Source organism: Mesoplodon densirostris, chromosome 2 (assembly GCF_025265405.1).
Source record: "Mesoplodon densirostris isolate mMesDen1 chromosome 2, mMesDen1 primary haplotype, whole genome shotgun sequence".
NCBI classification, from domain to species: domain Eukaryota; kingdom Metazoa; phylum Chordata; class Mammalia; order Artiodactyla; family Ziphiidae; genus Mesoplodon; species Mesoplodon densirostris.
In genome coordinates, this window is record NC_082662.1 from 135,329,403 (window position 1) to 135,345,216 (window position 15,814).

The 15,814-nt window shown below is 43.5% G+C and overlaps 1 protein-coding gene across 2 annotated transcripts in view; it reads left to right on the forward strand.

Annotated features, from left to right (window-relative positions):
- The first annotated feature begins 371 nt into the window (after window positions 1–371).
- Window positions 372–15,814, forward strand: part of HHAT (hedgehog acyltransferase) — a 363,504-nt gene continuing 348,061 nt past the window's right edge. Inside the window, exons 1-2 of one of the 2 annotated variants that reach the window (XM_060088397.1) lie at window positions 372–426; window positions 14,706–14,839. In XM_060088397.1, coding sequence (XP_059944380.1) covers window positions 14,749–14,839 — 91 coding nt within the window. In that variant the 5' untranslated portion in view covers window positions 372–426; window positions 14,706–14,748. Of the gene's footprint in view, window positions 427–726; window positions 803–14,705; window positions 14,840–15,814 lie in introns of those variants that run through there. The other variant, XM_060088396.1, reaches the window with a different exon arrangement.

A 15,814-nucleotide genomic window follows, 5' to 3' on the forward strand; every position in this document is an offset into this window, starting at 1 on the left:
GCGGTTTTAACAAGAGCCCAGGTGATTCTCCTGCCCAGGTAAGTCTGTGGAACTCTGGCAGCCTTGGCGTTGGAGGCCTCTGAGTAACACCTGGCATAAAGTCACAGTCCAAGGCAGCTTCAGATCTTCCACTCTTTTACGACCTATTCAAAATCACTGATATGCATTTTGCAGTGCTGATCATCTTTGTAAGCTGCTTTGCAGTTCATGAAGTTCATCCCATTTGGTCTTCACTCTAATTCTCCAGGAAAGCCGGGAAGCTTATTTCCGCTTTACAGAGAAGGACAAGGAGGCTTGCAGGGGCTAAATTCACACAGCAAGCTCCAGAAGCCGCCGGAGCGGCAAGGCCCGCCCTCTTTCCACCCCACCGAGCTACCTCCTTTCGCGTTCAAAACGTACGTGGGGACCACTGGGGCTGGACTTCAGGTGACTTCCGCTCCCAAACCTGCAGCCCCAGGCCTGCAATTAACAAACGGGGGTGGAGAGGTCCGTGCGCTGCTGGGCGTAGGCACCGGGGCCCACGGGTGAGCGGGGGCTGGGGCTCCGCGGGCCGTCGCCAGGCGCTCCGGGTGCGGAGTGGCGGGCAGTCCTCTCGCGGGTCCCCTCCAGCCGCGCGGCCTGTTCGCAACCGCTCCCGGGGCGCCGCCTGCTTGCGAGCCCGGTGGCCTGGAGCGGCGCGCGCGGGCACGGCGGCGGCGGGGACGTGCCCCGAGGACGCGCGCGGGGCTGATCCTCCAACCACCGCTCCCGGGGAAGAGGGCGGTTTCTCGGGAAGCCGGCCGCCGCCGCCGCCGACTCGGAGGTGCGGAGAGGGTTGTTGGGAACTCGGGGCGGCGTGAGCGTCACCAACGCCGCCGCCACCCGGGACAGCCCGGGAGGTTGGTAGCTGGTGACCGTAGCGGGTCCTCGGGAAGTTAGGTGTTGACTTTCTGCTTCGACTGACTCGGTTGAGAAAAAGAAACGCCCGATACGCTTTCTGTTTCCAATTCCCGTTCCTGCGTGCGCGCCCGAGGGCGGGGCAGAGGAGCGGAGACAAAGGCTCCTCTGGTGAGGAGTGAGGGGGGCGTGTGCCCGGGTCAGGGCTGCGTTTCTCCCCGGCCGGCCGAGTCCGCTCACGCCCCTGCCAGCGTCCCCGCTCCTTGGCTTCGTCCCCAGTTTCTGGCACTGTTGCTGGAAGTGTGGACGCCGGTCCCCTTGGCGATCTTAGAAGTGCGCCTGCCTGACTGCTGCGGCTCCAGTGACCCCCAACGTTAGAGACTTTTGCTTTCTACTCTCCAGACTCAGTTTCCCTCTTTTCTTCTACCTGTGGCCTTTAGGTGGCATCAGTCTTGATGTGGAAAGGCCCTCCTCCTCGCAATCCCTACAAAGTGGGCGGGAGAGGTACTAGGATGGATAGCACTGGTGGTAAGAAATGTGCTGCTTCATTGCTTCGTGGCTCTTGGATCAGGGCAGTCAGGCTAGCCAGTTGGTATCCTCGGTGGTTTACATTATATGGGGGTGCGACTCACTGTTTCTGTCCTTTTCTGATTTGTATTCCTCCTTCATTCATTCGCACAGCTAGGCGTTTACTTCCATGTGATAAGTGCTATGGGAACACAAGGAGAGGAGAGGGAAGGCTTTCCTGAGGAGGGGGTGGTTTTTATACTGGAATTTGAAGAATAAGTATGATTTTTTTCCCTTTCATTCTTCATGTTCCGCCTTTCCTATAATTTGTCTCCCTCCTTTCTCAGTGGCAGCCCCTAACTGTGATTAAGTGCTGGATAGCAACAGTCAGTTCTGACTTGAAAGATTCAGCTAATAGTGAAGGGGACGATGTGCTTGTCAGGTGCTTTAAATCCATTATTTTTAAACCTTGCAATAACTGGGAAGGATACCTAGTGTTAGCCCTTTTCACAGCAGAAGAAAGGAATACTTAGAAGTGATGCCACAGCCACGAAAAGTAAGTGTTGGGATTGGGTTTTGCACTCCTCTTTCTGGGTCAAAGCCTATGCTTTATCTGCTGTTTACTTTGCCCCCTCCTTAGGAAGTAAGTTATATAGACTAACTTAGAGTGAAGGCCAAGTCTTTAGAGAGAGCAGTCATTTTTGTGGGTGGCTAGGTGTTGGTGGGAACTCTGAAGGTAATGTCAGGAACTAGCCAGGGTGAGCCTTACTCATCTGTGTGTCTTCTTCCAGGCCAGGGCCTGGCCAAAGGGAAGTGCTCCTTAACTGTTGGCCTGGGAGTTCCATGGCTTGGGTGAGATCCTTGATTCTTTGTAGGGGTTCCTTACGCTTTTTTTGTGCCATGGACTTCTTTGGAGTCTGGGGAAGCCAATTTTTAAAAGGCATTTTAAAATATGTAGAGTTTCAAATTATATTGAAACAGTGATCAAAATAGTGTAAAACCCCCAACATTTATAATAGTATTTTTTTTCTTGATTAGTGCATTAAGTGACAAAATTCAAGGCTGTATCAGTTAAGTCTCAGAATTTCAAAGTAGTGATGCCTATGTAAATGATGTTTTGCAGTATTTGCAACAGCTGCACTGTAGTATGACAGAATTTGTGACACTTATTGGTGACAGTCGCCAGAAATGCTCTTACTAGTGTGATTTGCTCTTCGCACTTATAATCAAATGAAATCCTGAATTTCAGTTAGAGGTTCGTGAAAATACAGACATATGAGAAAAGAAATTTAAGTTCATGGCCTCCTGAATTCTGCCTATGGACATCTTGTGGGTGGAGGGCTGGGTATCTAGGTTACAAATCCAGCTAATGGTGGTTTTTCTTCCTCCACGTTCTCGCTGGCCACCCTACAGCGTTACTAATGGCTGTTCCCTTCTCCTTCAGTTCGTGTCTCCTTTTCCCCAGGTGCACAGTTGTTTCTGGTGATAAAAGCTGTTGAGAGAGAATTGCTGGATTGTTTACATGCTCTACCTCTCTTGCTTCTTCTGTGCGTAATTCTGCTGGAGAATATTCCAGTGATAGTGGATTTATTTGTGTCATATAATGCATGACCATCTTCCCTTCCCTCCCTCCAGTGGTGTATGGTATTACCAGTGTCAGGGAAAAAAAAAGGAGTTATCACTACATATCCTACAGACATTTAAAAAATCTTCAGATGTTATTATGAACAATTTTATGGTAATACATTTGAAAATTCAGATGAAATGGACAAGTTATTTCAATAAAATACCTCATAAGACATAAGAACTAGAAAATCTGTATAGTTCCATATCTATAAAGAAATTAAATATGTAATTAAAAATTTTTTCATAGCAGAATTTCCAGGCCTAGATGGTGTCACTAGTGCAATATTACAAACATTTTAAAAAATGAAAAAGAAGGAATACTCCCTGACTGCTTTTATAAGGCCAGCATAACCTTGTTACTAAAGCTTGATAAGAAGGTTACAAGAAACTATAGTCCAAACTCTCACAGAAAATACGCAAAAGCCCTAAAATGGGTATTGGTAAATCAAATCTAGCGACCTATACCTATATTTATAGGATACTAAACCATGACCAAGTTGGATTTATTCCAGGAATGTAAACTTTGTCTAACATTAGAAAATCTATAAATAATTTAACCACAGTCACAGAATAAAGGAGAAAAACTACTTGATAAACTTCAACACCCATTTGTGATAAAAATTCTTTGCAAACTAAAACATTATTGAGAGAATTTAAAGTTTTAAAATAATGAAGGGTAAGTCATTGCTCTACAAATAAATGTGTGGATTCAGTATAATCCCAATCAAAATCCCAGCAGATTTTTTCCAAAAATAGTAAGCCAATTTTAAAATATATTTGGAAATTCTAGAAAATCTAAGTAAAAGAACAAAATTGGAAAACTTAAGCTAATAGATAGTACTGTACGTAGTTTGTCAGCATGGTGTTGGCACAGTGCTAGACAGACCACGGAACTGAGTAGAGAATCCATAAACAGGCTCACATGTATGAGGTCTCTTGATTTATGACAGAAATGGCATTGCAGTGCTCTGGAGAAAGGACAGCCTTTTCAGTAAATGATGCTGGGCCAGCTGGATATTGCAAATGGACAAGGTGAATTTTGATCATCTACCTCACCTCATACACAAAAATTAATCAAGATACATCATACATCTAAATGTGAAATCTGAAACAAAGCTTCTGGAAGAAAGCAAAGTAAAACACCTTTATGACAAAGGTTTATTGACTAGGACACAAAAAGCAGTAGTTATAAAGGAAAATATTGGTAAGAACTACTGTTCATCTAAAGATTCCATAAAGAGAGTGAAAAGGCAAGCTACAGAATGGGTGAAGGTATCGGATAGTTATATCCAATAAAGGACTCATACCCAGAATGTAGAAATAATTTTTACAAATCATTGAGAAAAAGTCCAGTAGAAAAACGGGCAAGTCACTTCCCCAAAAGATTTCCAGATTCCCAATAAACATATGAAAAAGTGGTTAACCTCATTAGTAATTAGGCAAATGCAAATTAAAACTACAATGGGATATCACTCTATACTCAACAGAGTGGCTAAAAACAAAAAACAAACCAAAAAATCTGTCAATGCTGAGTATTTGTTAGGATATGGAAAACTGAACTTCTCATACATTGCTGATTGTTATGAAAATTAGTGTAACTTTTGGAAATTGTTTTGCAGTATCGTTTACTAAAGGTGGACATACACATCCCCTATGACCTAGTTTACTGTTTAGTGTCTATCATTCTTTGATAAACACTAAGCAGTAAGACAGGTGTATTTGTACCGAAAGACATGTAAAAGAATATGCAGAGCAGTATTATTCCTAATAGCCCCAAGTTGGAAACAACCCATGGGTTCATCAATAGTAGAATGGACAAAAGCCTAGGTAAATTGCTCATACAATGGAATACTCCACAGTAATAAGAATGAACAAATGATTGCTTTATACACAACATGGATGAGCCTCACAAATATAAAGCGGAGCAAAAAGAAGGTAGACACAACAAGAGTAAGTGCTATGTGATTCCATTTTTTTTTTTTGAAGTCCGAAAAAGGGCAAAACTAAATAAACTAGGGTGTTAGGAGTCAGGCTAGTGGTCACCTTTAGTGGAGTTATAAGGAAAGAACAGACGGGGCATTCAGTTTTTTATCTGAGCAGTAATTCCTGGCGTGAGTCTGCTTTTTGAAAGCCTTACATTTTTTTTCTTTAAGCATACTTTAATACAAAGTTTACTTAAAATATATTATTAAAAAATTTGATTCATTCAGATGCCCCTAATCTGGGGAGTGTAAGATGTGGTGGGCATGATTCTTGGTGATTAAACAGGCTTAAGATAGGTTGAGAATTTTCCGGGGAAAGGATACAATATCACATCAATAGCTTTTCTGAACTAGGGGCTTATAAATCTGACTCCTTTTCTGCCAATCTTTAACAGCAGAGATCTGGCTTAAGGGCAGTTCATATAAAAGGACTTAAGAGTTATGTTTGATATTAAGATTGATATCAGTGTGAGACAGAAGCCAAAAAAATGCTAAGTTGAAAACTGAATGCAAAATTTTTGTTTTCAGGTTTTATTTTCTTGCAATTTAAGTTTTTAAAGTTTATAACAATTAGATTAAAATATTCTGATGTTTTATATAAATCCTTTTAATTAGGTACTTTCCTTCCACTAGGCCATGAACTAATTGAGGGCAGGGGTAGCATATTAGTTTCTGTAACAAATGAGCACAAACTTAGTGGCTTCAAACAACAGAAATTGATTACCTACAGTTCTGGGGATCAGAAGTCCACAATGGGGTGGCAGGGCTGCATTCCTTCTGGAGGCTTGGAGTGGGGGTGGGGCGAGGCAGAGGAATGGTGTCTTTCTTCGTTGCTGCTATACTCTGCCTCTACCACTCCTTTGTTCTTGGCCCCTTCCTCCATCCTCAAAGCGTTATCACTCTAACCTCTGCTTCCATCATCATATCTCCTCTCTGTCTCTGACCCTCCTTCTTCCCTCTTAGAATGACCCTTGTGATTACATGGGCCCACATAGATAATCAGGGATAATGTCCTCATCTCAAGATCTTTAACTTAATCACATCTGCAAAGTCCCTTTTCCATGTAAGGTAACATATTTACATGTTCAGGAATTAGGGCATGGACGTTTCTGGGGTAGCTATATTTGGGGGATCCTACAGATGGAATCTTTATATCTTGCCTTCACAAATAGTGCAGTTCCTGATCTTCAGTAGGAGCTCACTGATACTTGTCGAATGCAGGAATGAGTCTAAGATTTCACTATTTGAGGTATAGTTTCGGAAGGAGAGAAACGATGGTTTGTCCTACTCTTGCTCTTCCACAGCTGGAATTTTGGGTTCAGCTTTAGGTACCTACACTATAAAGAGACAACTGACAGAATGGGAAAGGGTCTGGGAAGCAAGCCACTGAAATGATTGAAGGAAGCATGGGGGTTTGTCCTGGAAGAGGGCTTGGGATGGAGCGGGTAGCATTAATTATCTCTAAATATTTGAAGGAGTATGATTGGCAAGAATAATTAAGCCTTTCAGTATACTTAATAGTAGCAGTAATATATATATATATATATATATATATTTTTTTTTAAGATGTTGGGGGTAGGAGTTTATTAATTAATTAATTTATTTTTGCTGTGTTGGGTCTTCGTTTCTGTGCGAGGGTTTTTTTCTGGTTGTGGCAAGCGGGGGCCACTCTTCATCGCTGTGCGCGGGCCTCTCACTATCGCGGCCTCTCTTGTTGCGGAGCACAGGCTCCAGACGCGCAGGCTCAGTAGTTGTGGCTCACGGGCGTAGTTGCTCCGCGGCATGTGGGATCCTCCCAGACCAGAGCTCGAACCTGTGTCCCCTGCATTAGCAGGCAGATTCTCAACCACTGCGCCACCAGGGAAGCCCAGTAGCAGTAATATTAAACACAACAAGAATAAGCATTTTAGAGCTTATTATGGCCAAGGTAATATTCTATCTCTTTGTAAACCTGTTTAATCCTCACAGCAACTCTCTGAGGGTTATTATTATCTCTATTTCATAAGTAAGGACGTTGAGGCACAGTGATGTCATGCAGCTTGTGCTGGGTCACACAGCTAGAAAGCAGCAAAGCTGGGATTCAGCCTTTGGCATTCTGACTCCAGAGCCATCCTCTAAACTATCATACTATCCAGCCTCCGTGCTTTTAGTTCCTGCAGGTACAATAGGACTAGTAGTAGAACATTTTTTAGAAATAGAGGGGCAGATTTTGACTCAGTTTAAGAAAAAAAAAGATGATAACAATAAGAACTTCTTAGAAACAGAGTTTCCCTGCCTTGCAGTGTTGCTGGAAGTGGTCAGGTAGCTTATTGTAAAAGGAATTCCCAAACTGGCTGGAGATTAGACCAGATGACAATATTGATTTTGAAATTTTGATTTGAGAATGTAATTCTTTAAAATATACATCTCTCTCAACCTTTGTGACATTTTATGTAATAAAGACCTACTGTGAGATGTAGTTTTTCCACTAACTTTCCAGATTTTATTTATTAGGAATTCTAACATACTGGTATGGTAAGCCACGTCCCTGCCCCTTTTTTAGGTGCCATTGCTGTTCCTCCAGTAAAGAGGTGGAAGCTGTTCTCTCTTCCCCCTTGAATCTGGGCTGGGCTCTTGACCAATAAAATGTTCTTTGAATTCTGGAGCCTGGTCCTTAAGAGACCTTGCACCTCTTGCCTTTGTTCTTTTAAGACCCTGAAGCCACCATGCTATGAAGGGTCCAGCCTACTGGAGGATGAGTGCCCACATGGAGGAGAAGTAAGGCACCTAGTTGACAGCTGGCACAAAATGCCAGACATGGGTGAGATCATGTTGTCCTCTCCAGTTGCCTTGAGCCATGCAGTGACTTAGTCATATGAGTGACGCCAGGTGAGATCAGCAGAAGAACTGCCCAGATTGCCATCCCATAGAATCACGAGAGAGAATAGATCTTGTTATTTTAAGCCACTGTGTTTCGGGATGGTTTATTGCACAGTGATACATAACATTTGGTACATATTTAGAAGTAGTGATATGTATTTTTAAATATTCTGTAATTAGACTTTTGCCCAGCCCAGTGGACCTCTTCAATCTAGCTGATCATTCCAGTGCGTTGCTGAAGGCTTTCTGGGTTTGGAAAAGCGTTTCTCTGTAGTATCATGTGGGTAGAAGAATAAGACTCTTTGTAAGACTCTTAAGCAGGGTTTGGAGAACACTGTCCTGTGAGAGGACACGATGAATCTGGGCCTGGTTTTCCTGGTGAAAGTCATGTAATTTATATTCTGCAAAATAGGTTTCATCAAATTCTACCTGGAAAAGAACAGAAGTCTCCTAACATCTTTTCCAAATGTGCTAGAATATTGCTCTACTATTATATTTTCTTTTCTTCAAAGCCATTGTCATTTCAGTGGGCATGAGTTCCTTTTACTTTATTACTTTGTGGTTTCCAGAGTGCTTATTTGTTCCTAAATTTAGAACCATTTCAATTTTATTCAGCCCTTTATTTATTATTTATTTATTACCTCTATATAACTCCTGACTTTCCCCTCTTACTTCCGAGGTAAATTGATTTGGTTTAGTTTGTCTTCTTCAGTAAATCTTCTAAAAGGAATGTACGAGTTAGGTGTTTCATGTGTATTTTGATTACATCTGGTTGATTTTCTTCCTGGGGTATATCTACGTTACACATAACTTTAGATTCTTTTGCATGTATATAGCTTATATTATCTTCTAGCTTTCCCAATAAGTTGATTTTGTCATAGATGTTGAAAAAATGAATCCTGTGAACTCTGTAAGAATAGGGAGGTGGGTGAGAGAAGGCTCTGGAATTAGACTTGATGAGTATGAATCTAAGCTCTGCTGCTTACTAGCTGTGTGATTTGGGGCAGGTTTCTTGATCCTTCTGGGCTTTGGTTATCTTCTGTGTTAAATGAGGATACCAGAAATACCAACCTCAGAGAGTTGTTATGGAGATTAAATGAAAGAATACTTGTAAAGTGCTTTCTCAGCATAGGTCATCTGTAAATACTACTTATTGTAGTACAGCTGTTGCTAAACTCTGGGTAAACTCAGTAGAGAAAAATTTCAGTTTAGTTAGTTGGGAGTGATGATGGTGATGGCCCTGGAGATCGTTAGCTTCATGCTGCGGGTGCCGTTTTAAAGTCCTCTGGTGCGTGGGAGTATTTGGTGTTAGCCCATTTAGTGCTAAATCAAGGGTGAGGAGCAGAAAAGAATTTAAAGTGGGGGTGTTGGAATCCATTTGTTGTATTTATCAACAATAAAGATAAAAGACTTTTTTTTTTTTTTTTGCGGTACGCGGGCCTCTCACTGTTGTGGCCTCTCCCGTTGCGGAGCACAGGCTCCGGACGAACAGGCTCAGCGGCCATGGCTCACGGGCCCAGCCGCTCTGTGGCACGTGGGATCTTCCCGGACCAGGGCACGAACCCGTGTCCCCTGCATCGGCAGGAGGACTCTCAACCACTGCGCCACCAGGGAAGCCCAAGATAAAAGACTTTTGAAAAGATATTAGAAGTTACTGGGGAAAAGCATCTTACAGAAGTTACGTGTATGCACACTTCAGGCTCTGGCATAGTGAGCTATACTTTTCTACCAAGAGTAAAGAACAGGATTTCTGCCTAAGAGAGTGGGAGTTGAGAACTTGGGTTCTCTTTTTTGCTCCATTGCTGGCTTCTCTGGATCCTTGGGCAGATCACGTCTTTTCTCTGAGCAAGATTCTGATTCCTGAAAAAAGAGCCAACAGTTAGCCCTCCTGGTGAGAATGAGAGTGGATGGCATCTTTGAAAGCAGGTGGAGTGTTAAATTACAATGTGAATGCAAATGTACATTGCTTCAGTATAGAAAAATCCCTCTTAGCTGAGGAATTCTTGCCATTTTCCAGCTAAGATTTTATTATGTGGGCCGCTTGAGTTCTACAGTTCCCAGATAAATATAATACTTTTTGGAAATACCCAGCTTGGGGCTTTTATACCCAGTATGGGGGTAGAGAAATCTTGTTCCTCCTGTTTGACTTCTTTCCCCTAATCCCAGGGAAACCTCTGCTATGATTTTCTTCCAAGACCTAATCTTAAATGCATTTTCTCTCTGTCTTCACTTTGTGCCTGTTTCTCACCTTAATCAATAATATTCAGCTTTGGGCTTCCCTGGTGGCGCAGTGGTTGAGAGTCCACCTGCCGATGCAGGGGACACGGGTTCGTGCCCCGGTCTGGGAAGATCCCACATGCTGCGGAGCGGCTGGGCCCGTGATCGTGAGCCATGGCCGCTGAGCCTGTTCGTCCGGAGCCTGTGCTCCGCAAGGGGAGAGGCCACAACAGTAAGAGGCCCGCGTAACCAAAAAAAAGAAAAAAAATTCAGCATTGAGACACTGTAGTCTTGACAGCTTTGGAGGTGCTATTTTATGTCCTTTATTTTCCTCTCCCCCGCCCCCCCCAATGCCTCCTGGACTAACTTGGTGCCAGGTGCAACTTAAATTTCCCTCCTCTCTGTTGCTTGGTTCTAGCACTTTCTCTCCACTTCCCACCGAGAGCCTGAATCGCTGACCTCCCTGCCTTTAGTGTCTACTGGTATGTCAAGGGGCTTCTTCCTGAAGCTTCATAAAAAAATTAAATGAGCTGGCTCACAAGCCTGAGGTTTCTTCAGGTAATCAGATCCGAGCCTGTCATCATATATGTTTAAGACCCTCCACCACTTGGCTCCTAAACTATCCCCATTTTTTCTTCCTCATAGTCCTGACCAGTATTCCCACCAAAGTGGAAGTGCTCTCAGATATATCTTCACCATCAGACATCCCAGCAACCCGCCTTAGCTCTCACATATCAGTACTATAACCTCCTTTATATAGATCGATCAGGTAGTCTCCTACTTAAAAACAGGCTGTGTTGCTGTAGATTGGCTGTTTCCTATAGAAATCATGATATAAATGGTGACGAGTTTCTGGGCCATCGAATGGATGCCCACTTAGCTGATAATGTTGCTGCAGGACTGAATCTTATGCGTGAAAAACAGAAAAGAGGCATTACTTACACATTTGAGTAAGGGCTTCTTTGATTTCATCGTGGTAGCTTATGCCTAAAGAAGAACATAAGCATGTTTAGGAAATGAGACATGGAAACTTGAGAATTCTCTGAGAGAGTTTTTAGGAACGTTTATGGGTTTGGACATTAAGAAAATGTTCTAGTTACATTCCCAAAGGTACAGCTTTGTGTTGTGTCATTGAATCCTTTAAAACATATCTACTCTGATTGGCTCTCTGAGTGCACAGCTGAAATGAACAGGGAGGGGGGAAAACATTGGGGAGAGGAATTTTCTTGAGATAAGTGGACAAGAGTTGAAAAGAAGTATTAAGGAAGAAAGATCTGTTAAGAAGGACAGGTGGGTGTCTGTGTGGTGGTGGTGTTTTGAGGTCACATTCCTGGGATTGTGAATGATGAGGCAAGAAAAGTGAGGACTGTATATAATACCTTTGGAGCTAAGAAAAGAGGTGGTGAGAAGAGACACTGGTCAGAAAGCTCTCCAGGTGGCTCCCAAGGACAGTTTGTTAGCTGTCTGGGGTGGCCTTGGGTCGAATGTGGGGAGAGGATGGGGATGAGAAACTGGAGAGAACTCTGGGGATGCCGATCAGCTGACGAAGTCCCAGCAGCAGGTAGGATGCTCACCCCCTCTCCCCATGGAAGGTCAGTTAGCTGTCATCAATTCTGCAAGGAAACCAGGGCTCTGGCTAGGTAAGCTCCTGATGATAAATTCACTAATTGGTCCTGCTGGACAGATCTTAGCTAATGTTTATTGAGTGCTTGCTCTGTGCCAGGCCCTGAGTAAACATTTTATATTTAATCCATTCAATAACTCTATGAGGAAACGTATCTGGAAAGTTGTGATCCACTTAAATTCCTCAGCCCATCAGCAGCAGAGCCCGGTCTCCCCTAGGTCTGCATGTCTCCCTGATGCATCTCTCCCTGATATGCTGTCAGCAGGAGGCTATTTGGTCCAGTCCCCAAATTTTAAATATGAGGACACAGCCCTGCTGCTTTGTTGTTTATTACTGTGTATCTTTGTGTATATGTCTGCAAAACATAGAGTGTAGCTAAGAGCAGCATCAAAAAGGAAAATGTTGTAAGGCTGAGTTTTCTAGTTTCCTGACAGTTAAATCACTAATTCAGGGGAACTGTCCTAGAAGGAGAATGTCCATGAAAAGGTTCAAAAGAGCAGGAACTTTGATTTAATCTCCAAGATTATTTATGTTCAAATTTAGTAGCATTTGAAGAGGGGTTCAGCTCTTTGCTAATTGAGGAAGTCATCCAATATAGTAATACCAACATCCTTGGAAAGGAGAGACAATATGAAACCCAGAGGTTGAAATTCACTTCCCACTAAATTGAAATTACTACATTCCTACAAAGTTCCAGAAAGAAATCTTAACAGATTCTAGGAGACGCCAGGTATTTAAAAATAAAGTGTGACTAGAAATGTATGAAGTTAGAAGTGGCTCTGAAAAGTAGTAGGGGAAACTGAGAAGGCGTTGTTGAAGTACTAGGGCTTAGAGAGTTTGGGATTGAGAGCATGAGTGGCTGCTTCTGGATTTTTTAGGAGATCTGCAGAAGAAACTCAGACTAGACTGGCTTGGCAACTTTTAGGTAATGACCAGAGGGTCCTCTGGTTGGAGGACCACTGATTTCTGACCTCATATTTTATGAAACTGTTACTGAGCCCAAGCTCGTACTGCTCACCACACAACAGGCCAATAAATTGAGAGACAAGGTGTTGGGGCAGGGAATAGCGACTTTATTCGGAAAGCCCGCAGACCGAGAAGATGGTGGACTAGGGTCCCAAAGAACCATCTTACCTGAGTTTGAATTCAGGTTTCTTTTATAGTGAAAGGAGAGAGGGTGTGGCTGGTTGTTGCGAACATCTTGGTGTTAGGATCCTTTGTTCTTGCAGCTGTCCATGTAGGTCAGATGGTTATTTATGATTTTCCTGTGAACCTCCAACAAGACAAATGTTATTCTCTGTCCTGCAACTTTTTATCTCTGTGTGAATGAAAAAGTGTTGTAACGTTAAAGGTCAGAGCCTTGAGAATGGGCTCTCCTGTATGTTTCAGGCTATAGGCAATATTTTTAACTTGTAGCAAAAGCAATAGAATACAAAGGTTAAAAGTTAAACAAAACAGATCCAACATGGAGTCAGATTTGTTCTTCCCTATTACAAAAGCTAAAGTTTATATCCCTTCGTGCTGCATCTCCCTATAGCCTGAAGAAAGGAGTTTGTGTGTGGCAGATTCCGAGCCAGGCCCTAAGGACAAGTAACCCTGTGAACTGGCACTAATGGGGTTGGTGGCTGTACCTGAGCAGTGGGGTGGGGGCCCAATGGTCCCAAGACCTGGATTTGAGCCCTGGCTCAGTTGTTTCTAATTGTGTGACCTCACCGTGCTTCACATTCCTCATCTGTAAATGCCTTGCTCCACCTACTTCACCTGGCTGTTGTGAAGGTAAAACGAGCTCATGTGTGAATTCTGATTTTTGGCGTTACTGTCACATATTAGAAATGCTTGCTTGGGGCTTAAAATTTTGCTCTTGTTTTAATTTGGCATCCACAATGAGACATATTTGAGAGGTTTAAGTAAAGCAATGAGGGCCATAAAAGGGTTTACATTTAGTTAACTCTTTGTTATTTGGGAACTGATCATTTAATTTGCAGCATTTTAGGACTTTCTGTTACCTGCTTTATTACCTAGAATATAGACATGGCAGCCATAACAGAGAGATCGAGAACAGCACAGGCTTAAATATCCTGGGGATGCATTTCTCTTTCATGTAATGGTCCAGATATAAGAGGTTCAGGGCAGTTTTGGGGGTGGGGCTGAGGTGGGGTGGTACACGCAGTCAGGGACCAAGGCGCCTCTGTCTTGTTTTTCTATGTGGCTTTTACCTCTTGGTCCAAAGGTGGCTGTTCCAACTCCACCCAGCAGGAAGGGGATGACCACAACCTCAGAGCCAGAACTATTCAAATGTCCACACTTGGATACACTGTAGCGTTGAGCTCAGCATCCATGTGTTCAGATAGAAATTCAATTACTTTGTAAGAAGGGAGCTTGCATATACAGAGTGGGCAACTAGCAGGCTATTAACTTCTGTTTAAGAAGTACCCAGAAGATGGAAGACAGAGTGGCTTTATTAATCCATTCTTATAAACAACTCTGGGATGACATTTGAAGGGGAGAACAAGGAGGTTAATGCTGTTGGCTTAGAAGAGGTTTGGAGATAATTTGTGCTTTTCTTTTATTCAGGCTTTTGAATAGTAATTTATTATTTATTCGTGGAGTATTTAGTAGTCCTTTCCTGCTACATTCCACATCCTGTGCTAGGTGCTGGGACTCAGAGATCATGGTCCCTACTCTCTAAAGGTCCACTCCACAGGGGGAGACAGGTGTGGCAGGCAATGAGAACAGAAGTGTCTGGTGTGCACTGTGATGGGAGGCAGATGGGGGGCTGTGGGAGCTCATAGGGAAAGACCTGCCCACCCTGGGCAGGCAGGGTGTGTGTGTGTGTGTGTGTGTGTGTGATGTGATGCAGGTGGGATAAGGTCATGGCAGGAGGAGGTGTGATAGGAGGAGGGTTATGTCTGTATCCCCTTGAGTAGTGATGGGTCCCTGGGAGAACAAGTAAGGTTCTGTCCTCTAGTGTCACGTTTATGGTTTAATGTTTTTATTTCTGTTTCTCTTCCTAGAAACTCTCAGCGTGGGCCACGGGACCCTTTGTCACAAGGAGCAATGCTGCCCCGATGGGAACTGTCTTTTTACCTGTTTGTTTCCCTAGGCTTCCACTTCTATTCTTTCTATGAAGTTTACAAAGTCTCCAGAGGTAAGGCCCCAACTTTTCTAAACTTGTATCAAGAAAAAAAGATGGAGGAGGGAATGCTCAGAGGTGGAAGATTCAGGAAGATAGCCTCATGGGCTCAGGATGACTTGAGCCCTGCTTTGCTTTCCTCCTGTCTTGGACAGTTTGAATCAATGACCTGAGTCGTGGAGTTTTCCACCCTAATCCTGGATCTTTTAGGGGATCCTGTGGCTGGTCTCCTGTAATAAGAAGGTTTGATTCAATGGCTACTGAAGGCCATGGAGATGATTTGCATTCATAATTCGCAGTAATCTCTTTAACTTCTCTCTCGCCATTACTCCTCTCAGACACATGGAGGCCCGGACTGCTTTACTCTTCTTGTTCTGCTGTCCACAGTGCTTTTGTGCACATGTTGAAGAGGACTCATTACAAAGTCCTCATGCCAGCCCATGGGAAGGGGCATGGGAACCCTCCTTTCCTTTAAGGGCAGCTTGGAATAAACATTGCCCTGTCACTTGTGCTCACACCAGTTGGCCAGCACTGAGTTCCCTGGCCACAGCTGGAAGGCTGGGAACTATTGTCGTTAGCTTGGTGGCTGTGTGCTACATAAAACTTCCCATACTGGGGAAGAATGGAAGGAAGAATTTTGGAGGGTCCATGAGTGATCTCTTCCGTAGTCAGGGACAGTTTCCTAGAGGTGATGGTGAGCCTTGTTTTAAGGAAGAACAGAAGTCAGCCAAGTAGAGAAAGGGGCAGAGGCTCTGGACAGAGATGTGTTTGCAGGCAAATGGACCAGCATGTGCAATGCCATTGGGGTGTGAGAAAACACAGTATGACCTGGGAACTCCAAACCACTCAGTAGGGCTGGAGTGTAGTGTGTGGAGGGAGAGTGGTAAGAGTTGAGCTTAGATCAAAGAGCGAGATAGATTGTGAATGATGTGTATTTATTTGGCTGAGGAGTCTGGACTTTATCTTGAAGGCAGGGGAGTTTGCTGAAAG